We start from the raw sequence: 27,243 nt of genomic DNA, 5'->3' as shown, positions 1-27,243 counted from the left end.
AGTCAGGTGAGACTGAAGAAGACACCTGATGATGACTGAAAACATCCAGATGAACAGAATCAACCCTTTGGGATATCTAACCAGATTCTTACTCTGGATGGTATTACGTTGGGCTCCAGTAACACCGTCAGGAACCTTGGAGTAATTTGAGACCAGGATATGTCCTTCAGTGTGCATATTAAACAAATATATCGGACTGCTTTGCTTCATTTGTGCAATATCTCTACAATTAGAAATATCCTGACTCAGAGTGATGCTGAAAAACTAGTTCATGCATTTAATACTTCTAGGCTGGACTACTGTAATTTGTTATTATCAGGATGACAGGGACTCTGCTTGTCCTGATTGGTTGCCTGCCGGGCTCACCTGTGCAGGTGTGACTCAGACTCAAAGACTGAATTCAGGTTCGTTTATTGTTTTTGGCCACTAACAGTTTATCGTTACAAAGATCCTTTAAATGTGATTTTGGAAGAAACAAAGCAGTAGTGTTCAGGTGTGACCCTGCCCCCTCTCCTGTCTCCAACTGAGCAGAGGGCGGGGCCAGAGGAAAGATCATAACTGACACAAATTAAAGATTATTTTACCCTAAGCGACAACAAAGATGAAGGTGATGACGATGTGCAACTTCAACAAAATTAATTCAGTGTTTTCGTCAGAGCGAGACCTCCGCCCGCTCCCCGTGTCAGCTTGCACGCCAACAGGAAGTCATTACACATGCACGACAACAGCAGGCGCTGGTCCCATAGAGCCAATCAGAGTAAAGGTCAAAGGTCACACAGCAGCTCTCAGCAGGGAGGGGTTAAAACCAAGGGGTGGGGCTTCCAGCAGGTAAAATCCAACAAAATAAAAACAGTAGGAAGCGCAAACACACCCCGCCACAATAAAATCCTGGAAGTAAATGCTAAGCTCTCAGTCCACAGCCCGACTTGTTCAGGTGGGGGCGGGGCTTCAGGCTTCGGAGTCCAGGCCGTCGAGGGTGAGCTGGCTGCGGTGGGGGGAGTTGGGGCTGGGGGGGCTGCTGGGGTTGGAGCTGTTTGAGGGCGTCGAGTGTTTGGTGGAGTCAGAGTCAGGCTGAGGGATCAATACACAAGCATGATTACTGATCAAGACTGATGGTGTGTGTGTATATATATATATATATATATATATATATATAGAGAGAGAGAGAGAGAGAGAGAGAGAGAGAGAGAGAGAGAGAGAGAGAGAGAGAGAGAGAGAGAGAGAGAGAGAGAGAGAGAGTGTGTATGTGTGGTACCTCTCGGTCCACCTCCTCCGGGTCACAGATGCTGCGGGACGAAGCGCCTCCCCCAAAATCTAAGCCAATGAAATCACAGAGACAGGTGAGTTAGTGACAGTTCGTGTCGAGACTAGCGGCATGAACACTCATGTGTTTACCTGAAGCTGTGCGTGTGATGTGCGTCTTGCTCCTCTGTTGCCGTGAGATACTGGAGAGGGGGCGGGGCTTATCTTTAATGCAGTCGTCCTGAGAAGAGGGCAGCACACTCTGCGGGCACACACACACACACACACACACACACACACACACACACACACACACGAATAGAGTTTATTGATCCTTCTGGCATCCTCAGACTGATCGATCAGCTGGCAGAGGTACACAGCATGACCTGATGACATCATCGCTGACCATTCAGCTGATGAGCGAGTGTGAGGTCATCAAATCAATCAAGTGATTGCTGCATTCAGGTCATGTGACCTGGGCGCAGCCTGAGTGGAGGGGGGGAGACAGAAGCTGGCCTACCCTTCCCACAGAGGAGGTGGAGGGAGAGGAGGAGGAGGAAGGCTGAAGGAGGCTCTGCTGGGAGGAGGAAGAGGAGGCGTCTTTCTGCAAGAAGGCGCCAGCCGATGCCGACGTCATGTGATACACGTGCTCAAAGTTGGAGGGGGGAGAGATGAGGGTGTGACGGGAAGAAGAGGAGGAAGGGGAGGGAGACGGGGAGGAGGAGAGGGAGGCAACATCACCAACCTGAACACCAAGATGCAGACAAAGATGAGAAGGAGCAGGATGAAGTTGAAACAGGGGGAAGAGAGAAGAGAGGAGTCAGTGTGATGAAGGCAGGAGTCAGAGGAGTGGGGGGAGGAGACGGAGGAGAACATGCCGGCAGCAGAAGGAGGAGCAGGAGGAGTTACCAGAGGAAGGTCCATGAGGACCTGCATGCCGTCTCCTGGTCCCATGTGAGCCACGTGGTTAAAGTTGGTGGGGTTAGAAATCATCTTAGAGCGAAGCTCCGGATCCCTCAGCATCTCCCTGAGGAGACAACGACACCAGCACACAAGTGAGCACGCAGGTAAACATAACATGGGAAAACACCAGAAGTGACTAAAATCACCTCCTCTGCTGGAGTCGCTCCTCCTCGGGAACCTTGAAGAGGAACTTTCTCTTGCTGCGAGTTCGAACCATCAACTTCCTGCTGTGATCGGACGTCTCCGGGATGGTGAGATCGCCCTCTGAAAAGACATGGGTACAGAGACAGGTATGCACAGGTTAGCTTCAGCTGTGGGAGCGTTAGCGTCCACGTGATTCAGGTGTGCTCCTACCTGAGGAGGTGTTGCTAAAGTAAATCAGACGAGGAGGTTCTGAGCTCAGCAGGTTTAACGTTCCTTCAGCATTCAGAGGTCGAATCTGTAGATAGGTGCGCACACAGTCTTTCAGCCATCACTGCATTCTGAATGGGTGGTCTGACCTTCACTGAACTGTGATTGGTTACCTTGCGCAGGGAGATGGTTTGGACCCACTCAGTGGTGTGAATATCAAAGACATCAACCCCATACTCGCTGTAGACCGTCAGGTGAGATGAGTTAGAGCCTGTCACACAGAGAGACAGGTGAGAGACTATCCACTGCACCCGTTTCTACAATTACAAGAATCGTGCAACGTACAGAAAGCAAGAGGTGTGGCGGGCCACATGAGCTCCTGGGTCCGGGACCGACGTCCCTGTCCATCCACATAGACACCGAGCTGGCTGAAGCACAGCAGCAGATCGCTGGATCCGACCTCCAGTGCATGTAGAGCGTCCAGTTGCTGTTGCGCCAGGAAGGCCAGCGATGGGTCTGCCGGGCTCACCAGGCTTATAGGGGACGACTCCCCCTGCAAGGCCAGCAGAGCGAAGCCTGACGGGTAACCGATGCACAGCCGGTCCCTGAGCATCCCCAACCACTGAACCACACCTGGGGCCTGCACCTCCCACAGCTTCTTGTGGTGGGGCTTTGTCGGAGTGATCTCGTAGCACTGAACCTGGAAGCGGGACATAGAAACCGCAGCATTAGGATGGGCACCGGAGCAGAACCACAGGTCGCCTCCAGGTGAGCCCATACCACTGACCTGACGTTTGATGGCAGCCAGCAGGCAGGGGGGGCCTCCTGGGCGGAGAACACCGGCGGCCATAGCCTGGCAGCCTTTGGTGTCTGCCAGCTTGGCATCGAAGCTGGACTCCGCTCCCTCCAACACCCCCCAGGGGTGAAGGTGAACTTGACGGTTGCGACCGCAGAGGAGCGCAATGATCTTCTCCTTTGGGATCAATTCAATCTGAGAGATCTTCTTACTGTCTGCGGCTCTCACAATCACTGTAGAAAGAAAGGGAGGAGTTAAAGGAGGTTAGCACAATCAGTCACGTGGACAAAGTCTGTTCACTGGGCTCACCGTCTCTCGTGATTTCAACCACAAACAGTCCGTCTTCTGTTCCCAGGGCGATCCTCTCACGATCTGCACAGATGGGAAATGTTCTTATTAGAGCTGGGCGATAGAACGATAACAATGTATCGCGATATAACTTTTACTCGATAGAGAAATTAAGCTATCGCGATAGACCTCGCCGCTCTTGTCCTCTTAAAAAAAAAAAAAAAAAAAAAAGGTCAGCCAATCCAAATTAAGTAGCGCAGAGCCGAACCAATGACAGCCGCAGCGTCATGTCGCGTGACTTGTAACGTACAGCACAAGTGCCAAGCCGCACGTGTGTTTGTTTGGGAAGCAGCCAGCGGGTAATGGAGGAAATGAGTGTGCCGACTAGAAAAATCAACCGAGCGTGGCCGAAGAGAAAACAGATGATGGTTCCAACGCCGGAGAGATTGTCGAACGGAAGAGCCATAGAAGTTCCGTAGTGTGAAGGTATTTCGGCTATTTCAAGTCTGACAAAAAACAGAGTAGCGTGCACTGTAAATTGTGCCGAAAGCAAGTCTGGAAATACAATAAACTGGTGCATGCGTCACACTGTGCGCCACGTTATTGTTTCGGTGAAATGAATTTCTACAATACTGTTAATTCTACTCTCTGCAGTGTTTAAATGCTTACATATACACACAGTTACTGTCCGTCCACACATATGACTCGGTTCTGCTTCTATGCCCCAGCTTTGTTTACTTTTTCCCACCGAGGCTTCTAGACTTCTGATTGGCCAATATTTCTGCACGGTTAGGAATCTAGCGCCACCTGCTGCTTTGGCATGTTCATAGCAGCGTTTTCCTTCATTTCTGCCTTTATGTGTGGACGGGATTATTTTTTAAAACGAAAACGGAAAATCTCAGTTTTCAAAAATACCCGTGTACGTGTGGACGTAGCCTCAGTCTCTGACTGGAAGCGCTAATTCGTCATTCGGCTTTTGTCAGACTAAAGTAACCGTTAAAACTGTTTGAAAAGCTAAGCTATACAACAAGGAGAGATTGAGAATTTCCTTTTAGTTCTCAGTTTATTTGATATTGACAAAAGTTAGTCAGTTTTGTCTGTTCTTCTGTAAAACAAACTAAGATTTGTTTTTAGAATTAATATTTTGTTTCTAAGTGGAATTGACAATTTAGTAGTCTGTTTCGTTTGTTCTATTTTGAAACTTAAACGCTTTAGCGGCTGCCTTTTGTGTAGTGTGCAATATTTGCCTTTATTTATCTGAAAAAGTCTCATGTTCCTTAAGTACATCTACCCTGTTGAACTTATTATGGGAAATAAATATTTAAATAAAAACAAGCTGCTGATTATTTCACATTTTACTTGTGAGCAACGGCACATTTAAATCTTACAAATATAGTTATTTGGCTTATATCGTGATAGATATCGTTATCGCCTGAAATGAAAAAAACATATCGTGATATGAAAAAATCTCATATCGCCCAGCTCTAGTTCTTATTAACAAAATAATAAGAGAGATTAAATGGATACAAATCAAGTAATCAATAAGACTGAACATCGACAGGAAACTCAGCACAATCCATCAGTAGACCCTGAAAAAATTTCAGCCTACCATGGTCAACTGTCCTACACTTTTTCAGCAGAGCACTCGTTACTGACCGAGTACAGCGGCGGACAGCGTGGTCTTGATGATGGGTAGTGAGGCATCATAGGCCTCGTGCAGGACGTGGACCTGCTGGCTCTTCAGCAGGTTCTTGGTCAGGATGCTCTGCATACCTTCCAGGATCCGGACCCATTTTCTCTTCTCTACCTCGCTCTCTGCCAGGACAAGCAGAGACACTGAAGACAGCTGCGAGATCAGCTGCGATGATGTCACCTGACCACGACAACAAAAACAATCAGAACAGGACACGCACTGGTGCTCAGACACCAAATGTTTTAACAGTGATGGGGTCCTCCTACTCTGAAGATGCAGGGGATGTCCTTCCTGGTTGCGTGGATCACATCGGAAGCCAAAACCGAACTAACGGACAAATCCTCATCCCTGAAAAAGTGAGATGCAAGAGATAATTGCATATACAAAAATAATACTTGTCACAAACTCCACACACAAAAAACCCCCCGCCAGCTTCACGCGACTGCCTAAATCTTCTCTAAACCAGCTAAATCTTTTCATTCTATTACAGTCTTCACAAAGGTATCAGAGTCGTCTCTGAACTACATGAACCTTATCAGGACTCACAAGCTGTCCTAACACTTAGGGCTACACAAACTTTCTTCAGACTTCGTCTCAGGACCTGGATTAACATGCCCACACGAACCTTCTCAGAAGTGTTCGCTCTCTGCGGTGTCACTTCCTGTTCCAACACAGTGAGGTTTTTGTGTAGCCAATTTAATTAAAAACATATTCTTGTTTCACAGTGCATTTTCACTGCTATGCAGATGACACAGAGCTTTATCTATCCATGAAGCCAGATAATCCACACCAATTAGTTAAACTGCAGGAATGTCTTAAAGACAAAGACCTGGATGACCTCTAATTTTCTGCTTCTAAATTCAGATAAAATTGAGGTTATTGTACTTGGCCATCAAAATCTTAGAAATATGGTATCTAACCAGATTCTTACTCTGGATGACATTACCTTTGCCTCCAGTAATCCCGCCCCTGAGATAGTCAGGGGCGGGACCTCTCTGATTGGCCGTGGTCCAGTTGAAAGTGCAGGTGGAAGTGGGAGGTGAGTAGCTTGAATAAAGCGATATCAATTCATTAAATCCTGAATCGACTTTAAATATAACTGTGTTTTGCCAGAAAAGCCAGATTCTCAGATTAAAGCTCACAAAACCATTTCAACAACAACCAAACAGCAGATGAGAGCAGGTACACGGATTCCACACAAAGACGTAAACACAGAACGGACCGACGCATCAGAATCAACTTTGTCTTTCTCGGCTTTCTCACCCGACGGCCCGTAGACGGACACGCTGTCGGAGCTTAGCGGTTCTGATGCGTCCGGTCCGCGCTGTGATTACGTCTTTTTGCGCTGATTCTGAGCTGCAGGTTTTGTCTCTCTCCAAACAAAATTCACCGAGCCAGCAGCAAAAGAAGCAGCAAACTGCGCTTCACATTTGATCAATGTCGTCGTGAATTTTGCTGTTTTGCTTCCACGACTATTAAAATCAGACTTCATGCACAGCTAGCTCTCTCTCTCTCTCTCTCTGTACTTCAAGAACAGTTTCCCGTCTCCAATCTCTGTTTTCTGTATTATTCATTCACTTATTACCCACCAGTCTACCGTTGTTTACAGCGCTGTCAGCTGCTGTCTTTTTCTTTTCTTTTTTTCACTTAAATGACCTCGGAAAAGAAAGCCTATTTTTTCTGTTGTTCAATACTGAAGAAATTGAAACTTTATATGCAGAACATTGTAGAATATTTTTAAGGTTATCTGCTCTAAAAAGCCAGACCAGGAAAATCTCCTTCATGTTTTTCTGTGTTTTATTCTCAGTTACTTTCACACAAAGGCATCTGCTGTGATGTTCACAATTCTGATGAAGTCAGTACTGATAAATGATCAGAATTATAATATTTCTGACTGTCTGAGGCTAAGTTGAATTGAATCGGGACTTTGAAAACCGGAATCGAATGGATTATAGAAATCAGTGATGATACCCAGCCCTAGTGAGCAGCCTAGGCACGACAGAAGTGGATGTAGCTGTAATAGGAAAAGAACTATTGCTGACTTTTCTGTTAAGGCCTGATCCTTCTGCTTCTGAAATTCATATCCAGTGCTCTGACACGGTGTCAACAATCTTTGAATGCTGAAAAAGCACAGTGTATCCAGAAAAACACATTATATTATATCAATTATTATAAAATTTGTGTGCGCCTAACTTTTGTGCTGGTACGCCTAACTTTTTAAAGTTCGGCGTACCGGTACGCCCATGGCAAAAAGTTAGTCTAGAGCCCTGAGGACATGTCCTTCAATGCACATATTAAACAAAAATGTCAGACTGCTTTCTTCCATTTGCGCAATATCTCTAAAATTAGAAATATCCTGTCTCAAGAGTGACACAAAAAAACTAGTTCATGGATTTATCATTTCTAGCATACTTGCTGTTCCTAGATAATTTAAAAGTAGAATGGGAGTCTTCAGTTTTCAGGCCTCTTTTCTGTGGAACCAGCTTCCAGTTTGGATTCGGAAGACAGATACTATCTGTACTTTTAAGATTAGGCTTCAAATTTTCCTTTTTGCTAAAGTTATAGTTAGGGCTGGACCAGGTGACCCTAAACCCTCCCTTAGTTAAGCTGCAATAGGTGTAGGCTGCTGGGGGATTCCCATGATGCACTGGGTGTTTTTTCTTGTCTCACTATGTGTTAATAGACCTCTCTGCACTGAATCATACTTGCTATTAATTTCTGGCTCTCTTCCACAGCATGTCTTGGTCCTGTCTTCCTCCCCTCGGTCAGGGAGGAGCAGGGAGAGGATTTCTTCCTGTTAAAAGGGAGTTTTTCCTTTCCCACTGTTGCCCAACCACTTGTACATACAGTGGGGCAAAAAAGTATTTAGTCAGCCACCGATTGTGCAAGTTCCCCCACTTAAAATGATGACAGAGGTCAGTAATTTGCACCAGAGGTACACTTCAACTGTGAGAGACAGAATGAAAAAAAAATCCATGAATTCACATGGTAGGATTTGTAAAGAATTTATTCATAAATCAGGGTGGAAAATAAGTATTTGGTCACCTCAAACAAGGAAAATCTCTGGCTCTCACAGACCTGTAACGTCTTCTGTAAGAAGCTTTTCTGTCCCCCACTCGTTACCTGTATGAATGGCACCTGTTTGAACTCATCATCTGTATAAAAGACACCTGTCCACAGCCTCAAACAGTCAGACTCCAAACTCCGCCATGGCCAAGACCAAAGAGCTTTCGAAGGACACCAGGAAAAGTATTGTAGACCTGCACCAGACTGGGAAGAGTGAATCTACAACAGGCAAGCAGCTTGGTGTGAAAAAATCAACTGTGGGAGCAATCATCAGAAAATGGAAGATATACAAGACCACTGATAATCTCCCTCAATCTGGGGCTCCACGCAAGATCTCATCCCGTGGGGTCAAAATGATCATGAGAACGGTGAGCAAAGATCCCAGAACCACACGGGGGGACCTGGTGAATGACCTGCAGAGAGCTGGGACCAAAGTAACAAAGGTCACCATCAGTAACACACTACAACGGCAGGGAATCAAATCCTGCAGTGCCAGACGTGTTCCGCTGCTGAAGCCAGTGCATGTCCAGGCCCGTCTGAAGTTTGCCAGAGAGCACATGGATGATCCAGCAGAGGATTGGGAGAATGTCATGTGGTCAGATGAAACCAAAGTAGAACTTTTTGGTATAAACTCAATTCGTCGTGTTTGGAGGAAGAAGAATACTGAGTTGCATCCCAAGAACACCATACCTACTGTGAAGCATGGGGGTGGAAACATCATGCTATGGGGCTGTTTTTCTGCCAAGGGGACAGGACGACTGATCCGTGTTAAGGACAGAATGAATGGGGCCATGTATCGTGAGATTTTGAGCCAAAACCTCCTTCCATCAGTGAGAACTTTGAAGATGAAACGAGGCTGGGTCTTCCAACATGACAATGATCCAAAACACACCGCCCGGGAAACAAAGGAGTGGCTCCGTAAGAAGCATTTGAAAGTCCTGGAGTGGCCTAGCCAGTCTCCAGACCTCAACCCCATAGAAAATCTGTGGCGGGAGTTGAAAGTCCGTGTTGCTCGGCGACAGCCCCAAAACATCACTGCTCTCGAGAAGATCTGCATGGAGGAATGGGCCAAAATACCAGCTACTGTGTGTGCAAACCTGGTAAAGACCTATAGTAAACGTTTGACCTCTGTTATTGCCAACAAAGGTTATGTTACAAAGTATTGAGTTGTATTTTTGTTATTGACCAAATACTTATTTTCCACCCTGATTTACGAATAAATTCTTTACAAATCCTACCATGTGGATTCATGGATTTTTTTTTTTTTTTTCACATTCTGTCTCTCACAGTTGAAGTGTACCTCTGGTGCAAATTACTGACCTCTGTCATCATTTTAAGTGGGGGAACTTGCACAATCGGTGGCTGACTAAATACTTTTTTGCCCCACTGTAGGTGGTCATATGACTGTTGGGGTTTTCACTTATTATTGTAGGGTCTACCTTATAATATAAAGCACCATGAGGCGACCGTTGCTGTGATTTGGCACTGTATAAATAAAACTGAATTGAATTAGAAGAAACAAATTGTCACTAGGTGTGAATGTGCGAATGAAAGTGAGTGCGAATGGTTGTCTGTCCCTGTATGTTGGCCCTGCGACAGACTGGCGACCTGTCCAGGGTGTACCCCGCCTCTCGCCCTATGACAGCTGGGATAGGCTCCAGCGCCCCCCGCGACCCTGAAAAAGGATAAGCGAAAGCGAATGGATGGATGGATGGATGGATGGATGAATTAGAAGAGCTGGAACTTGCTCCAGAGTCCAGGGATTTTTGTCAAAACAAGCAGACTCTTCAAAAGACCTCAAGTAGTGTTTTCATGTCCTGACAGAAGGTGACCAAACCGAATACCTGAGGTCGAGGACGAGACCGGCTGCCACCCCAGGCTGCGTGGACTTTCCCTCTGGGATGTCGTAGAGAAAGAGTTTACAGTCAGAGACCACGGCGAATGCTCGCTGCCAGCCCTTTTTCACCCCACTGGGCTTTGGAATCTGACGGAAACAAACTAGCTTGAGTATGTGGAGCTGCTACACAGTTACATCGTCAGTACCGTGTCAATGGACTCACCCTGACATAGCCCTTATATGCAGTGCCGATTCCCCTCTGGACGTCAATGCCCTGTGGCCTCTTGGCCTGCTCTGCTGGGATCGGGCAGACAAGAGGGGCGTGGTCTTTACAGGAAACGTGACAGATGAAGGAGCACACTGCAGAGACAGAGAGTCAGTCAGACACCTGTGACTGAACCAGAAGCAAAGGTGCTGTTAGCGCTGCGTACCTTCGCAGGCGTATCCCTGCCGGATTAGTCCCACCATCAGGGAGGTGCAGTGTGTGCACTGAGGCGGGCTGGAGAACGTCTTGATGCTCAGCTGGTGAGCTTTGGGCTGACACACACACACACACACACACACACAAATCTATTACAATTACTACAATCTGAGTGGCCCTGTGGAGTCATAGGACACCTGCGAGAACCTCAGGGTACCTTTGGTGTGGTCAGCGCTGTGCTCTGATAGATAGGCGAGGGGCTCGAAGGGACTGCTTTAATTTCCTGTGGACGCAAACGGGTCAATCAGTTAAACAAACCATAACATACAGGACACCTGTGCAAAGACTCATCTGTGACCAACCTCGTGTTCGGAGCTTGTGGAGGGTGATGGGGGCGTAGTGTCTGATTTTGCAGGGGTGGCATCTATGTCTGAAGGCTGCAGGTAAAAACCGTGACACAAAGATTATCAACACCTGATCAGATGAACTGTGACAACTACAAATGCACTATTGCAGTATTCATACAGCAGACACATGAAGTAGTACTGCAGTAATATGAGATTAAGAGGACTGATACTAAGCGATGCTTTTTTTTGTGTGTCGGCGGAGTTTATTCTGTGGATGGAGGTTTTTATAGTCAGTCGGATCAGCTGTGCAGGGCATTAATTTGACCCGAGTGGTTGTTGATGTCATTAGTACAAAGCTAGCAGCTATACTCGAGGTTGAAGGTGGCAGGTCACTGTCTGAAGAGGGGAGGGTAAACTTACTTCTTCCCAGAGAGCATACAGCAAGGAGGCAGAGCAAGCTGACATCTCAAAGTTACAAAGAGAAAGAAGCAAGATGAAGTTGAGTAAGTCAGCACTACACCTGAATGGCATCACTGTCCTGTGAGCTGCTGTGTGTGGGCTTGTTACTATGAATGGTAGGAAAGTCAGACAGGTAACTCACTCTGAAGGTGAGGTCTGGAGCTAGAGGAGACGTGTTGAAGTATTCAAAGATAGGGTCCTGGAAGTCCGGGAGCTTCAGACCTGCACAGACATATATGGTGAAGACACGCCCACAGACACCACTGGAACCTACCTGTCCTCTCAGACCCTAAAAATCATACACACATGGTCTGAGTAGTTTTGCCTAACCTTTGTCGGAACGTGAACGGGTCTCCTCCATCTCCTTTTTTAGGGTCTCCATCTGCTCCACCATTTCCTTGCTCCTTTCCTCCGTCTCCTTAAGCTTACTGTAGGCAGAGAGACATGGGTCAGATAGGTGAACACAGTACACAGATAAGATGACAGTCTGCCTTGGTATGACCTCTGACCTCTCCAGGTTGATGTTTGAGGCTTTGACTTTGCGCAGCTCCTCCTGGACCAGCTGTTTGGCTCTGATTTCAGCGTCCAGAGCCGACTGCAGCTCGAGGCGAGCAGACATGTCCAACTTCTGACTGCGGCGCACCTTCCACAGGGGGTCCTGGAGGGGGTGGAATCAGAGGGATAGGCACCTGTTTATTGTCACTGTACATCAAAGCTCAGAAAGCAAGAAATGGTGCAGTCGGACGATCAGAGCAGCCAATGAGGCTGTCCCCCAATTCAGGGTCTGCACACTTGAAGTACGCATTTTAAGTGCGGTTACGTCACCGCCACGCGACGGCGGCTGTCCCAATTCGAAGTGTACTTCAAATGCATACTCCAAATGCGCCGTCAATTTCCCCAAATATCAAGCGTGGTCCGGTGCACGCTTCGTGGTCCTATATATCCCACAATTCATAGCGCGACACACACGCACACACACGCACACACGCCATAATAATCTGACAATACTATAATATTGGCCATATTACATTTATATTGCCAGAGTGAGATGATGTTAGTCTCATGAACAACATTAACTAATTGTTATTTACTAACTAATCTTAAATGACTGTTCAGCACAGAAATGAAGCCCAACAATCATGCTTTACAGTCCTGTGGTCTCAGCCTCAGATACTCAACTAATCAGTGATGTCATGACAAAAATGAATGACCAACAAAACATTTTCTCCTTCACTTCTGTCAAACAATGCCGTTTGTAACGTTTCTCGCGGTTAGTATCATGGTTGCTAGGCAACCTGAACAGCGCAACGAAGGCTAGACCGTCCCATTTCACAAGCCTCTCACTTCCACACTTCTCGTACTTATAGTACGCACCGTACGTAGTACGCGTAGTGCGCGTACTTCAAGCATGCAGACCCTGAATTGGGACACAGCCAATGAGTGTTCAATCAGGTGAGGTGATGTCCAGACATGTGATACCACCGATGTAGCTGCTGGAAAATGTGACATTATCATATGACATCAAGATTTGACCATTTAAAGCCCTAAAGGATGCACTGCTTAAATTCCAGATGACTCTAAACCTTCAAAGATAACAGAAGAGTACCTGAAGTGTAGTACCTGACCCCCCAGGTGCCTACTCGAGGTACTCAGTGAGTAAAAACTAATGTGTAGACCGAGTACTGACTCAAGTACAGAGTAAACTACTCCCTGAAGTACAGACTGTGACACCACCTTAGACTAAAGCTTCGTCTCCACTCTGTCCCCACCAGACCTTGAACCCTCACCCTGTCCTGACCCTGGATTCATCTCGAGAGGTCACTGTAGACACCAACTCTCTTTGTAACCTCCTCATCTATGCTTCTGCTTGACCTCTGACCTCTCCAGGCTTCTGTGTGATCCACTCTATGACTTCGTCACAGCTGTCAGGAACCCGCACTGGGAAAGCCTCACTGCGTTCTAATATCAATGGTACACATGCAAGCCAATAGCCATGCAAGCATCTTTAAGCTCGCCCAGAAAGTGATTTTTGACTGGCTGGAAATCGTGACCAGCTCACTCACCCTCCTGTCTCCACCAATGGGAGGCCAGGGCTTCTTAGGGGGAGTGGCCACTCCTGATTCCGTCTAAGACAGCAGGTTTGAAATGAAAAAAAAACCCCAAACAAAATCAACACACAGATACAGACAGTACTACAGTCTGAAGAAGGTGGAGGACATTCCTGGATTTCTTTCACAATAAAAGCCACTAAGTTAAAACATAACTGAAGGGATAAAACATTTCTGAGTATTTGTAACATAAATTTTAAAAAAAATTTCTGCTATGACTGAGTGATGTCTGAACACACCTGTGACAGGCGGAGGCTTCAACAGGTCGCTTCAGGTGAAGTCCCGTGTGTGTGTGTGTGTTTGTGTGTGTGTTAGTGTTACCAGAGGTCTGGTTCCCAAGCTGGAGCTGCGTAGAGTTTCCAGCTCCTCCGTCATCTTGGTGGCTAGAGCCTGCAGATAACCTCGAGCATCCTTCTCGTCGCTGACCCTGAACACAGTGTACCACATGTCCTTAAAAATGTGTCGCTGAACCCGCGGCGGTGTCCAAGCAGCTCACGTGACTCACCACTGGATGATCTCTGCGATCTGAGCCTCCCAGTGAGCCACGCTCTCCTTCTTGGACGCCAGGTCCTGCAGCTCGTCTTCTAGTTGCCTATTCTGAGCCGTCAGGTTATCCACGAACGAGCACAGCTGGACACAACCACAACGAGAGCAGTATTACACAGCGGTGCTCCTAGTACTACAAAGTGTGCAGTAACAGTACTACAGGAGTATCACCTTGTCGGTCTCTGTCGTCAGTTTTCGGTTTTCTTCTGTCAGCAGGTTCTTCTCTCGCTCATGTTTCTTCTTGAGAGCAGTGAGAGCTTCTTCCATCTCGACTTGCCTGAGAGGGCACACACACACACTGGGTCAGCATGGATCTGGCCATGACTCACCTGTACCTGCCAGTAAACCCAGTTCAGGACTCACCTGTCCCTCTTGGCCTTGTCTAGCTTGTCTCGGAGCTGCAGCAACTCCTTGTTGGCGGTGAGCTGCGCCCCCTCAGACTCCTGCAAGTCTTTGCAGAGGTTTTTTATCTCAGAGGAGTGGGCCGAGTCCCTCCTCAGGAGCTCCTCCTCGTAGAACAGCACCTTCTTGTCCAGCTCTGCCTTTAGATGGGATAGTTCCTGCTGAAACTCCGCCCCTCCTGCTGCTACTCCACGGCCCTGCTGAGACTAGGATCAGAACAACTTCTGCATGACTGTGAGGACCGGTTCAGCCAGGGTTTGGCTTAACCCAGGCTCAAATTGGGATTGTGTGGTCATGATGGGTGTAAAGGGGTGTGTGTGTGTGTGACCTCTGACCTTTAGACTCTGCAGCTCCGCCTCCAGCTGTTTGGAGTAAACCTCGCTGTGCTCCCTCAGCTTCCTCTCCTTTGATGCCTCTGTCTGCGCCTCATCCAGCTGAGCCTCCAGCTAACACACAAACAAAAGGCTTTTTGCGGGTCGGTGGAGCTTACTGAGACTCAGACCTACTGAGATGGAAGCTCTGCGGGGGACCTAACATGGTGTGCACGTGGAGTGCACAGCAGAGCTGCGTTACAGCACATAAACATGAACATGTGTCTGCAGTGACGAAGACGCCACACCTCACAGTCCCGTCATAAACATTGAATATCAGAGACATCAATCACTGCTCAGGCTGAGCTGATGGGTGATGATGTCGGACTAGTGCTGCTCAAAATGAGTCTTATTTTCCTGCTTTTGCATTAAATTCTTATCATCCTCATGAGGTTCTTCATAACCACACCTGCAACACAGGTGTGCATGCTGTGGAACCAGCTGTCGACCCACCATCACCTCCCCCTCCACTCAGTGTCAGCAGATGGTTGGTGAATAGGGAAGTCACACAGCTTTTAGGTTTATATGACTTTTACACCCTGCTAACAAGAAGTGATGTCATTAGCAGTGGTTAGTGATTCATTCGCCTCCTTTCCTGTAACCCTGATTCACTCTCTGCAGATTAATTCCTTTGAGCTCATTCGGGTGTTTCCCACGTCACTGAATCTTTCCTGCCATTTTACTGAAGTCTGCACTTTATATGACATGTTTGGCCAATCAGAGCACAGCACCATCACTCAGGGTTGATCTGAACTGTGTATGTATGCTGCCTATGGAATCTGACATTAATATGACCTGAAATAATTTCTGAAAACCCCAAAGCTTCCAGTTCCTGCTGCTCAAGAGAACAAAGAGGAACAGCCTCCAACAGTCAGCGCGAACAGAAGGTGTGGTCAGAACACACCTTCAGACAGCGAGAGCGTCCCTCCATTAACCCAGAACCCGAACACTTTATGAAGGAGCCGTCGTAATTCATCTTATGATCTGACCAAACCTTTTAGACCTGTCTTGTCTCTGACATGTGCTCACGGCGCTTTAAACGCTTGGTTCCTTCTCGTTTTACATCAAAGTGTTCTTTGATTGACCAACGGCTTCCTGCTTATTACAGGAGTCTGTCTCCCTCTGCTGGTGAGCACGAGGAGGTGCACCTCAGGACTGATGGTGCACCTCCCGTTCTTTTCAGTTTGACTCTGGAATTCAACTTAGAAAGTCAGAAAACAAACTCTTAATCTGTAGAGCTGTACTGCTAACCACATAAGAGAACAGTATCATGCTGCACTGTTGGCGATACCCAGACGGCTCTACCTCACTTGTGAACCAAAAACAAATCCTCTTTTTCCTGCTTTGTCTGTCTCTCTCAGGCTCATCTTCAGACCTCTTACACTTCTGTTCCTGACTCCCTGTCATCAGGACATGTGCCCAATCATCATCACTGACAAATTACTTAAAGCGACCAACTGAAAACCCGACAGACGCTCCCTAACCCTCCATAACGAGGGTGAATGCTAACAGAGGAGACTTTCGTCTCTAAGGTTTTAATCACAAAATGGTCATTGCTGATGCTCTGCAGCCATCCTCACTCACCTCCTTACGGCTCTTCTCCATCTTACGGATCTCCTGCCTCGTGCCGTCCATCTTCTGCAGCAGCGCCTCCATCTCCTCTTCCTTGTCACGGAGCTGGCGGGTCAGGCGCTGCTTTGAGGAGCGCAGCTCAGCCATCCTCTCTGACAACTCAGAGAACTCCTGCAGCGCCAGCTTCCTCTGCGAGTGCGCCTCCTTCAACTCCTTCGTCTGACTCCTCAGGCGTTCCAGGGCGTCAGCCAACTGCTGCTCAGAGGGTGTGGGGTTTATTAGCTTGGGAATACATGACTATTAAGCCCCTTTTCATTAGTAACTACTCGGATTGACTTGCCACAGTTTAAAGGGTTTTCTGTAAGGTACCGTTTTAGTACCTGCTCACCCAGGGTTCCAAGCCATTTGAGCAGGTACTAAAATGTGACGTCGTCACACTGCATGCCACTGATTGGCTGGTCGGTAGCGTCACTCGATGAATCATAAGAGCATCTTGTTCACAAAAATCAAAACTGCCATTTTTGAAACCATGGCAATGAGGGAAATGGCTACAAAAACAGTCCGACGAGTTTGACGAAAAGCCACAGGTATGTTGTCACTTGGATGTCCACCTTTGTTGTAGCGTTCTGCATAGCAATTAAGTCGCGGGACGCTCAAACATGTTGCTATGACAACAACCACTCACATCAGTTAGTGCTGGATTGTAATGGAAAACGAGTTGATCAGAGTAGGTACTAATGGAAAAGGGGCTTTATTCTGAAAAACAGCTCCACCTGCGGCCAGATCCGCGTACCTTGTGAACCTCATCCTTCTCCTGTCGCAGGCTTTTCACCTGCTTCTCCATGCTCCTCAGTTTGGAGGCGGAGCTTTCATAGTCCTGTCTGAGAGAGACCGCCTCTTCCAGCTGGTGCTCCAGCCTGTCAGAGTCTGAGATTACAGGGGCAGGGTTTATTTTAATAAATAAAAAGTGTGACATTAATAACTTTATTTAAACTGATTTTTCTGCAGTACTGTCTCATTGGCTCCAACGTATTAATAAACATGTGTCTGTATGACATTAAACACGAGCTCGGGCGGAGCACAGAAACTTGAAATATTTAAGGTTTTCTGCGAGTGGCGCTGTTAAACAAACCTAACAGGAAATAAAGTTTCAGATGTCATTATTCAGTTCTTTTATTGATGAACTCCGTGCCTGCAGACTGCAGACCATATCAGGTGCTACCACCCCAACTGTGTCTGTTACCACGGAAACATCCTCTGACCTGCCAGCTTCTTCTTGAGTCGTTCAATCTCCTCATTGAGCTTCTTGATCTCTTTGTCTCGACTCAGAGTTCCTCCTCGAGCTGGAGCCTGCAGGGCCTGAGTCGACTCTGTGGGAGGACAGACGCAGTAAGGTCACAGCGAGTACTGCAGGAATACTGATCGAGTCCTACAGAGTACTGCTGGAGTCCAGCAGTGTACTGTGGGAGTACTGCTGGAGTCCGCCTCCTCCTTACCCTGCAGTTTGCGGTTCAGTTCCTGTTTCTCCTGCTCCAGTCGACGAATCCTCTTCTCAAAAACCTCCACCTCCTCCCCTCCTGTTCCACCATCTGTTTCGATCTGGACACGCAACCACGCCCTGCTGACAGAGCTGCGGTCGGAGAAGCAGCTGTCGGTGGTGTAGGTGAAGCCAACGAAGGGGAGGTGCTGCCCTGTAAAACCAGTGTGAGACACTGGAGGTCCAATGTCCTGTAGAGAGAAGACCTGTCAGCATGAAGGACTGTGCGGACAAGAAGGGCCACTGGAAAACCTGTGGTCTCAGAGTCACCTGGAGTCTCGGGGACTCTCAGAGACTCTTAGGCCCCAGACTCAGTCTGACTGCCCTGTGACTCCAGGTGACTCTGAGACTGATGGAGTCTCAGAGCAGTCAGATTGATGGAAGGCCATTTCACACAGGGAGCAGCACATACTGTACTGCCCTCTGCAAAGCACAGTGAAAGCACTCTGGCGGGGAGAAGTCCCACATGCCACGGTCAAAGTTCAACTGGGTTGAATAAAATTTACGTAACTCGCTCCAGCTAGTGGTGATCCCACTACATGCTGCTTCCTATGTAAAACGGTCTTGAGGATAGAAAGACGGTCCTCACCGGGTTCTTCAGGACATCATCATCTACGTCAAAGTTTGAGGTGTCGGTGGGTGAGGACACCTCGGGGATGTAGGGGGCCCCGGTGGACCGGATGTTGTCCCAGTCGATGCCGTTGAAGAAAGGGTGGCTTTTAAAATCAGAGATCCCATTAAGTCCAAGGCGACGATCCCTGGAACAGAGCAAGCCCTGGATCAGATCCTTGGCATCTTCAGACACATCGGTCACATGGGAAGGGAACTGGAAACGCTCCTGGAAACAGCAAAAGAAAAGACAAGGATACGTTCAGAGGAAGAGTCAGGAAACTGGACAAAAAGGCGAGCGTGCGCTGAGGGACGAGCTCTGATTCAAAACAGGAAGTGGGACGAGAGCCTGGAGACAGACTTGTAACCTGGAAACAGCAGCACAGCACGGGCAGGACAAGAGTAATCCAATTACAGAGCACAGTATCATTACCCTGACAGAGTGTAATCTGATTACTGTAACAGCTAGTGTCTTTATTTATTCTGAAAGACAGTCCAAATACTCTGGCAGATAGAACAGTCCATGGTTCTGACCTCATGATTCATGATCTTGCCATAGGTTTCAACCAGCGACTCAGCGTAGAACGGTGTCTCGCCATACAGCATCTCATACATGCACACACCCAGCGACCACCAGTCACACTCTGGGCCGTAGCGGCCCATCCCGTCCTCCATCGCCTGCAGGATCTCTGGGGAGATGTAGTCTGGCGTGCCAACTGCCACCGAGGACTGAACCTATAGTGAAACATTGGGATGGACCGAGGTTACAAAAGGTCATCCAGAAAAGGTCAAAGGTGAACTTAAGCTCAAGTAACAGAACTAAACAAGCTTAATTAAGCTATTGAAGTTCCTGAATTAAGACCAGCACTAAGATTACCAGGGTTAACCTTAAACTAGACTAACGAGAGCACTGTTAGCTTCAAAGAGGCGATGGGAGCGTGACAGTTACCGTGCCGTCCTCCATCATGCGGAGACAGGATCCGAAGTCTGCGAGGCGAATATGGCCGTTGACGTCGAGCAGGACGTTGTCGGGTTTGATGTCTCTGAAAGACGAAAAACATATTCAGCTAGTCATCGTCACCTTCATCCCAGACAGGTAACATGGTCAGCTGATGCCGCAGCAGGATCTGATTAACCACACACAGTATAAAGATGGGTGGCGCTACTGTGCTGTGAACCCATTGGTCCTTTTCAGATGAGTGTTTTTGCTGTCACCATTTTGAGTTTTGAAGCTGGCGGTGACGAGGGGCTGTCTCTGAAATCACACACTCACTGTGACAACCTCCACATGGTCATTTCTAAAACATATGACCAGGCGTACCAAACGGGATGTGCGTCCATGTTTTATCTGACTCCGATCACGTGATGCACCTTAAAGCGCCATCGTTTCACTGTGTGTGAATAAAGATGTGTGAGACTGAACAGCAGCAGGTTAAAGTTCAGCCATCTCAGGAAGGAAAAGACCAGCTGAGCAGGAAGGAACTACATTTCCCAGAGGACACTGCAGCAGGAAAAGCACACTTCCTGGATACAGAGGCACATACCTTTGGTAGGGCCAGTACAACTTAAGAGTACAGTGTGAAGTACAGGCAGTGCAGTTTGCAGTACTCCGAGTACCTGTGTATGTAGTGCTGCTGATGGATGGAGTGGATGGCGAGTACCATCTCAGCCACGTAGAACTTGGCCATATCCTCAGGAAGTCGATCCTCAAACTTACTGAGCAGCGTCAGCAGGTCACCACCCACGTAGTAATCCATCACCAAGTACTGCAGTACAGGTACACACAGAGGAGTTAAAGATAGTACCAGTACCAGTCCCAGTCCCACAGGGGACAGCAGCTAGTACTCACCAAATAGTTGTCATCCTGGAAGGCGTAGTGCAGGTTGGTGATCCACTGACTGTCTCCTTTCACCAGGACGTCACGCTCTTCACGGAAACATGCCGTCTGCACTCACAGCATACCAACACATCAATAACATGCCCACAGCACACTAAGGTCACAACAGCCCATTACATGATCATGAAGAGGAGCCCACCTCTGCTCGTTTTAGCATCTCCCACTTATTGAGGATCTTCATAGCATAAACTTGCTCCGTGTGCTTCATCTTCACCACGGCAACCTGACAGAGAGAGAGGGGGCGAGAAACATGAACACACAGGTAAACACAAACACCTGCAGCACTATGCGCCAAGGGTCCAGAATGATGCCATGTCAAATTTGTGTGCCTCCCACAGGTGTATCACCTGTGCAGTGTTGCTGCTATGGTCTCCATGGTGACCGGGTGTGTATCTTTAACATCACTTGCTGAGCTGGTCTGAGCACATGACATAGAACCCCACCCACACAGCTAACCTGGACTTACCTGAGGACAGGTGTGTCACAACCATGCCTGCCCGGTGCTTCGGGACATACCTGAGGACAGGTGTGTGTTTATGTCCCGAGGCAGCAGGCAGGTGTGGTAGTGTCACACCTGTCCTCTGGTATGAGAAGAACGCACACACAGAAACAGACACACGCTGACAGCGGCTGCTGAGGACACTCGCTCTGCTTTACACATTACCCAAAAGATCCTAGAGAGGACGCTTAGTGCAGATCTCAAACACCAAAGGACTACAAATACCACAGTACTGTGTGGGTTCTGATATGTGTGCACGTCTTCACTGCATGTCTCATGGGAAACTGCATCCATGCTGTAAAGAACTGAATTGCTCTGTCCCCTCGTACCACGATTATGTCAAACTTCTTGTCTTCATAACAAATAAGACCCCACCAACCCGTCTCTGTTCACATTAAACAGAACTTAAATATTTCAGCCAATTAGGGCTGTGCGATATGACCAAAATCTCATATCCCGATATAATACATCTATCGTCCCGATAACAATATAAATCACAAAACTGTAACATTTTCTGTAAATTCTGTGAATCTCTGGCAGCTTGACTTGCGTGAAGTGTTTCCAGCTGGGCGTTGTGTTTTAACAGATGCCTGAAACTATACATTTTTAGTCATAAGTTGTAACGGCCGCCGTTTTCTTTGTGATTATTTATTTCACAGCGTGCTGCGGGGAAAAGCCTGTTCTAACGTTTGAGTCTGACGGCTCTTTTTTTGCTTCTCATCCGTAAATACTCTGCATACTCTTTCACGTGATTCAGTTTATTTTGAAAAGTCTCAACAGGATCTTGAGCTTTATTGTGAAAGGTTTATGTGGAAAATAAACAAGTGGACGGCGGAGCCACGCGATGGTTTTACCATCATTGTTGCTAACGACAACGCATAAAAACAGGCGCTTGTCCGTCCGTAGTGTGGTTATATTAAATATAAGAGAAAGAGAGAACTTTAAGAAATTAATATAGCCACTACAGTGACCAACAAAACAGTGAAAAAATATTGCCGTAAACAGTTTATTTTGCGACACCACGAAACAAACGACAGCGTAAAATGAAACGATAGACGTTTTTATATCGTCATCTGATATATGTCGTTATATCGAATAGCCCTGCAGACAATCACATCGTGGTGTGCTGCAGGACGTTTAATATGAGATCTCCATCAGCGTCCACGATGATCTTCAGATTATCCTGGATTATCATCTCCACCCTGGATTATTTCTGGGCCACAGGCTCAGGTAAGGAGAGGAGGGCGGGGCTGTATCCAGTTTTAGGACGGAGACGACCTCCAAGCCTACAGTGCGAGGAGCCTTGCGACCAATCAGGTTACAGAAACAGGGTCACAGTTTCTCTCTGCTGACTTGTTTTTTTGCCATTTGTTTGTCAAACCAACAACAAACACATGACATGACTTGTATTTGTTCGGTTACCCTGCCTCTGATGATGTCACAGGTGGTGGAGTTAATGCCTGCGACATTAACTGAAATTGAGTTTTGTTTCAGGGATTGGTCATCGCGCCGTCTCCTCCTCCATCAAGTTTGTGTTCCTAACAGCTTCCCGTTCACTTCCTGTATTTGCCTGGAATCTGAGCCCTTCCCGTTTTCCCTCAGACTGCAGAGGAGGATGGGCGGAGCCTCCTCCAAGCCACTGCAACACAGTGTGGCGTCTCAAACACACAATCAGGACAGGAAATCCCAGTGCTAAGGTGCTTTACAAAGTAAGAGTGTATTTATTCTATCTACACATGAATACATCGTGTTTCCTTTTCGTCACCTTTAGTCGCCTGACAAGTCACAGGTCATCAGGAAGTCTTACCTCTCCAAAAGCTCCTCGTCCAATCACCTTCAGGATCTCGAAGTCGTCTTTGTGCAGCCGCATGTCCTTCACCGTGGTTGTGAATGGCTTCACTGGAACACACAGAAGAGCTGGGGTAATGTCACACGCACGCAGAGGTCCACACTAACCCAATCTCATACAGGTAATGTTCTGTTGTTGACTTCTTACCAGATCAAATCACAATGGTAACAGAGGCTGAAGCCCTCACCTGGTCAAGAGCAGGTTATATTCAGAGTTTAAAGCAGAAGCGGTCCTCTGATTCTTTTATGTGCATCAGTGTGCAGCTTGTTCCTGAGAGCAGTGCATGAACCTAGAGCGGCTCAGACTGAACGTTCATGTGCTGATGCAGCAAATATTTAAATCTTTTTCTACTTGATTCTACTTAACTCTGATCTGCTACAAACACAGGACACCAGGAATGTTCAACCAATCACATTCATCCACTCTGATCTCAGTCATCAGTCTGTGTGACAGGAAATGTTACCGTTTGTGTTTCAGACACGAATGTGCAGTCGTTGCTTTAAAAACAAAGACAAAATCATTAACTGCCATTCAACTTGTATTTTCCTGCTCTGTGCCACAAATGACCAGATTAACCAGTTTCACCTCTCAGATTATTCACAGATTTTTTGGTTCTTTACAGATTTTTACTTGACAGCATCTCTGTAAAAGAGGAGTCACATGAGAGGTGAAATGTCCCTTTAAATTGCTCAGATGCTATCAGCTCTGCCCCTTTCACGTGAACTCGCAGGTTAAACCCTGAGTTAACTCAGCGAGATGATAACCAGGTTTGTGTGACCTCTGACCCTGATTGCTGACGTTAGGTTAAACGCAATATTCCTTCTAATTTTTCACGTGTCTGAGCGAACACACAAAGTAAAAATAACTTGAACTCCAATTTTGAAAACAACTTCTTTTTTTTTGCTCTGACTTGTATTATGAGTCTGTGGTCTGGGAGAGAGTCCTGTAACTCTTTGTCTGCAAAATACAGAATGACCAATGTTGGCAATTAATTCAATAGTTACTTCTTCAAAAAAGTAACTGAGTTTTGCAAACAAAGTTTTTTGCAGCCGTTTACCTAAAAATGCAGCCAAGGCGTTTTTTAAAATAAACATTTAAAACTATTTACAGAACAATCAGGTGTTCTGCATCAAATTTGATGCCACACAAATTATTTGTGCCTCTCCAAAAAATTATTTCTGTCCACTATGAGATAAAGGAGAACAACAGCCTGATATCTGCAGGCCTGACAACAGCAGATGTATCACTCCTGTAACATCTGTAACACTCAGTAGTCGCCTCATTGTTCTGACACACACAACAGAACTATTGACTACACTACACACTAACTACACAAGATTTGCGCTAAACGTCGCAAATCTCTCACATCTCAAAACACCGCCGCAACACCTAAAACTTCCCTCTTCCTAAACAACTAAATGCCATGTTGCCATATCATTTTTTGATTGGTCCACATAGTACATTTGCTCACAGGCGGAGAGCGCTTTCGAGCGTTTTCCCTATAAAATGCCGTTTTTACAGTTTCTTCCCGCAATAAATATAAACAATGATCGTATTAAGGAAAAAACAAACATTGCATATATTTTTATCATAACTCTGGTTTTACGTGACCTATCAACACAATTTAAAAACTGGTATTAAGTCCACATTTTTCCCGTCAATTGTTCCATCTGTCCTGCTCACATCTCCAATGGTTGTACACGTTGTCATTATCGTGGCTTCACTCCACATCAGCCACGCCGCTTTGCTAGCTAAAACACCGGTGTTGGCACATAAGAACGCTGCCATAGTCTGTCAACGACGTTGATTAGCTGCGTATATACGAATGTGAATCGCATCATTGGCTGGACTATGATGCGATTAATCCCATACCGGAGCAGCCAGTCACTTACTGACTAACACTGCATAACAGAATTGTTAAAGTATTTATTTTAATTTCAATTCAGGTTAGATTTTTTTTGTGCGCAACACAGATTTTCTGTGCGCAGAGACCGTGCCAGCAGTGCGCAATTGCGCATGCGCGCAGTTTAGAGGGAACATTGGTTAAACGTGTCCTGATAACAGAACGACCCGAGTCGTGAGTTAGAGGCATTAGTACCCTGCATGCTGTCAGCTCCTCATCATTTATTCATCTGATCTGAGATCAGATTTATCTGGGTCACTCACATTTACTCTCATAGAAACCAGAATAGAAACACAGCAGAGGAGCTGAGCTGGTTTCAATTCTTCCTCAGAGCCCTGACTTAACGTTTGCAAACACTTTCGGTCTGACTGATGTCACTGCTGTGACATCAAAGGCTGAGGGCTGAGAAAGAGCACAGAATAATTCACCACGTCATGGCGGCATTACGGTTTCCATGTCTACGAGTCTGCTGCCGTCCGACTGATGGAGACATGTCTGCAGAGTGGCCGTGACTGCTGGTCCTGTTTTAGTTCTGCAGCAGGTGGAGAACTTTGTCACTGATCAATAACGGATGGAAGCCAGTTATTGATTAGCAATAAAGTGGTTTGTCATACATTATTAATGGAAGACAAATGAAGTGAGTGCATCCTCTCCTGTCCCCGCCCTCTTAGGTGAGGGCCTGAGTCTAAGAACCTTGTGATTGCTCAGAGACACTGACAGGTGTGAGCGATGCTGTCTGAAGCAATTATGGATTACTTTAAAGCATGGGTGGGGAACTCCAGGCCTTGAGGGCCGGTGTCCTGCAGGTTTTAGATATCACCCTGGGTCAACACACCTGAATCACATGATTAGTTCATTACCAGGCCCCTGGAGAACTTCAAGACATGTTGAGGAGGTAATTTAACCATTTAAAACAGCTGTGTTGGATCAAGGACACATCTAAAACCTGCAGGACACTGGCCCTCAAGGCCTAGAGTTCCCCACCCTGATCTAAAGGAGATGGTATCAGATCAATAACACACCTCAGTCAAGTTATGAAATCATGTTTAGGTGATCACTGCCTTCATAATCTTCATCACCGACTGTCCTGATCAGCTTCCTGCTTATTTGTATCAAACCTTCCTGTAAACATCACCTGAACACCGTCTGTCATTGATCACCCATGACCTGATCGGTCTTACTCATCACTGACATCATCGGCGCATGCAGTTGGCCTTCACAGCGGCTCCAACTCAGAGCAGAATTGCAAATTGAAACCAGGTCACAGAAACCAGGACAGGAACAGGCTGAACCAGGCCAAACTGGGCCAGAGTGTTTCAGCTGCACAGAAGCTGGAAGCTGATTCAAGACCAGCTGATCGATTACACTATCACTGAATGATATTAGCCACATGCAGTCACCATGGAAACACTAACAGTCTACATGGGACCCACAACCAGGGCAGGAAGGCGGAGCCTGAAAAAGCAAGGATTATCCTAGTGTTCATCCTGACTCAACTTTAAACCTAATCACCTCGATTATTGATTGTATATCATGTGACCACGTCAGACCACGAGAGACCCGGAGACGCCGTTTAAGCCTTCAGAATCCTCTTTCAAGGAGCTCCACAAACCTGGAGCTGAGCTCAGGGGAGAGAGCCTTCAGACACCTGTGAGGTGAATCTGTCTCTGACCCCTCAAGCACCCTGGATCGACCCCACGTACACCTGAAACTACCTGAAGCGTGCTACACCTGGATCTCCTTGATTGACCTTTGACCTTCAGTAGGCCAGCTCCAGTCTGCTGAACCTGACCCCCACCCACCCGGGTCTTACCCCACTCCAGGAAGTCGGTGACGTGCTTCTCCCTCTTGAGCGGGGACTGGGAGCACTCTGTGTAGAAGCAGAGCAGCAGGTCTAGCAGCGCCTCCACGTTCAGGCAGCCGGCCGCCCGCTGCTCCAGCAGCAGCTCCTCCAGTCGCTTCAACCGCTCCTGCGCCGACATCCTGCTGTCGGTCCCCGCCGGACTCTCCAGGATGCTCCGCCGGGCCCGCGTCGCTCAGTCCGGGTGTATCCGCCGCCGAGGCTCCGCTTCCTGCCTAGCTGCTAGCCGTTAGCCGTTAGCTCCAGGAGAAGCTTCCCGACATTTTGAGCCGCGGGGTTCGGAGCGTCGCCGAGAGTCCTCCGGTCACCGTGGGTCACCGTCGGTCAGCAGCCTGCGGGCCTGCCTCTGTCCGCCCTCCTCCGGCTCTAATCCGGTAAATCTGCTCTTTCCTCTCAGGATCAGGACGTCGGGCGGACCGTCGACTCTCAGGTCGGCCGCCGCTGCTCCATGTCCGCCGCTCGGTTTGTCGGACCGGGGCTGGCTCCGGGGGCGACTGCGCAGGGGTCAGAATGTCCGAGTTCTCCGTGGGAGTGGGGGAGAGCGTCACGGGATCACGGCCGGTTTGAGGAGAGTTCGAGGCGGCTGCCGGTGTGGCGGAGCGCTGGGAATATGGCTGAATCCAGGA

At 47.5% G+C, this 27,243-nt stretch overlaps 1 protein-coding gene across 2 annotated transcripts; it reads right to left on the bottom strand.

Annotated features, from left to right (window-relative positions):
- cdc42bpb (CDC42 binding protein kinase beta (DMPK-like)) lies at positions 1-27,243 on the bottom strand. 2 transcript variants are annotated; one of them, XM_085373630.1, is made up of 39 exons: positions 26,570-27,243; positions 22,812-22,903; positions 20,645-20,728; positions 20,458-20,553; positions 20,226-20,374; positions 19,558-19,651; positions 19,143-19,343; positions 18,589-18,837; positions 17,959-18,190; positions 17,725-17,832; positions 17,256-17,389; positions 16,475-16,717; positions 14,855-14,965; positions 14,481-14,725; positions 14,289-14,394; positions 14,077-14,201; positions 13,893-13,998; positions 13,527-13,589; positions 11,973-12,121; positions 11,794-11,891; positions 11,606-11,685; positions 11,020-11,094; positions 10,875-10,940; positions 10,668-10,773; positions 10,460-10,596; positions 10,244-10,383; positions 5,600-5,681; positions 5,297-5,513; positions 3,662-3,724; positions 3,344-3,585; positions 2,902-3,256; positions 2,730-2,827; positions 2,560-2,644; positions 2,352-2,469; positions 2,152-2,269; positions 1,763-1,987; positions 1,396-1,504; positions 1,256-1,314; positions 1-1,071 (listed from the first exon to the last, which is right to left on the bottom strand). In XM_085373630.1, the coding sequence occupies exons 1-39, from the start codon at positions 26,736-26,738 to the stop codon at positions 949-951; spliced, it is 5,352 nt and encodes a 1,783-aa protein (XP_085229756.1). In that variant the 5' UTR covers positions 26,739-27,243; the 3' UTR covers positions 1-948. The 2 variants fall into 2 exon arrangements, with proteins under 2 accessions (XP_085229756.1, XP_085229757.1); XM_085373631.1 differs by lacking the exon at positions 13,527-13,589.

The sequence above is a fragment of the Diplotaxodon limnothrissa genome, linkage group LG15 (genome assembly GCF_057381915.1).
Source record: "Diplotaxodon limnothrissa isolate DT_005_m linkage group LG15, D_limnothrissa_male_GT1.1, whole genome shotgun sequence".
Taxonomy (NCBI): domain Eukaryota; kingdom Metazoa; phylum Chordata; class Actinopteri; order Cichliformes; family Cichlidae; genus Diplotaxodon; species Diplotaxodon limnothrissa.
The sequence above is the reverse complement of the archived record's forward strand: the minus strand, read 5'-3'. Positions and strand labels throughout refer to the sequence as shown.

Coding starts and splice junctions, on each gene's coding strand:
- cdc42bpb (XM_085373630.1), bottom strand. CDS start 26,738: ATGTCGGCGCAGGAGCGGTTGAAGCGACTGGAGGAGCTGCTGCTGGAG. Junction 18,191..18,588: donor ATGATGTCCTGAAGAACCCG/GTGAGGACCGTC, acceptor TTCTCTCTACAG/GACATTGGACCTCCAGTGTC. Junction 5,682..10,243: donor GGTCTCGTCCTCGACCTCAG/GTATTCGGTTTG, acceptor TCACTTTTTCAG/GGATGAGGATTTGTCCGTTA.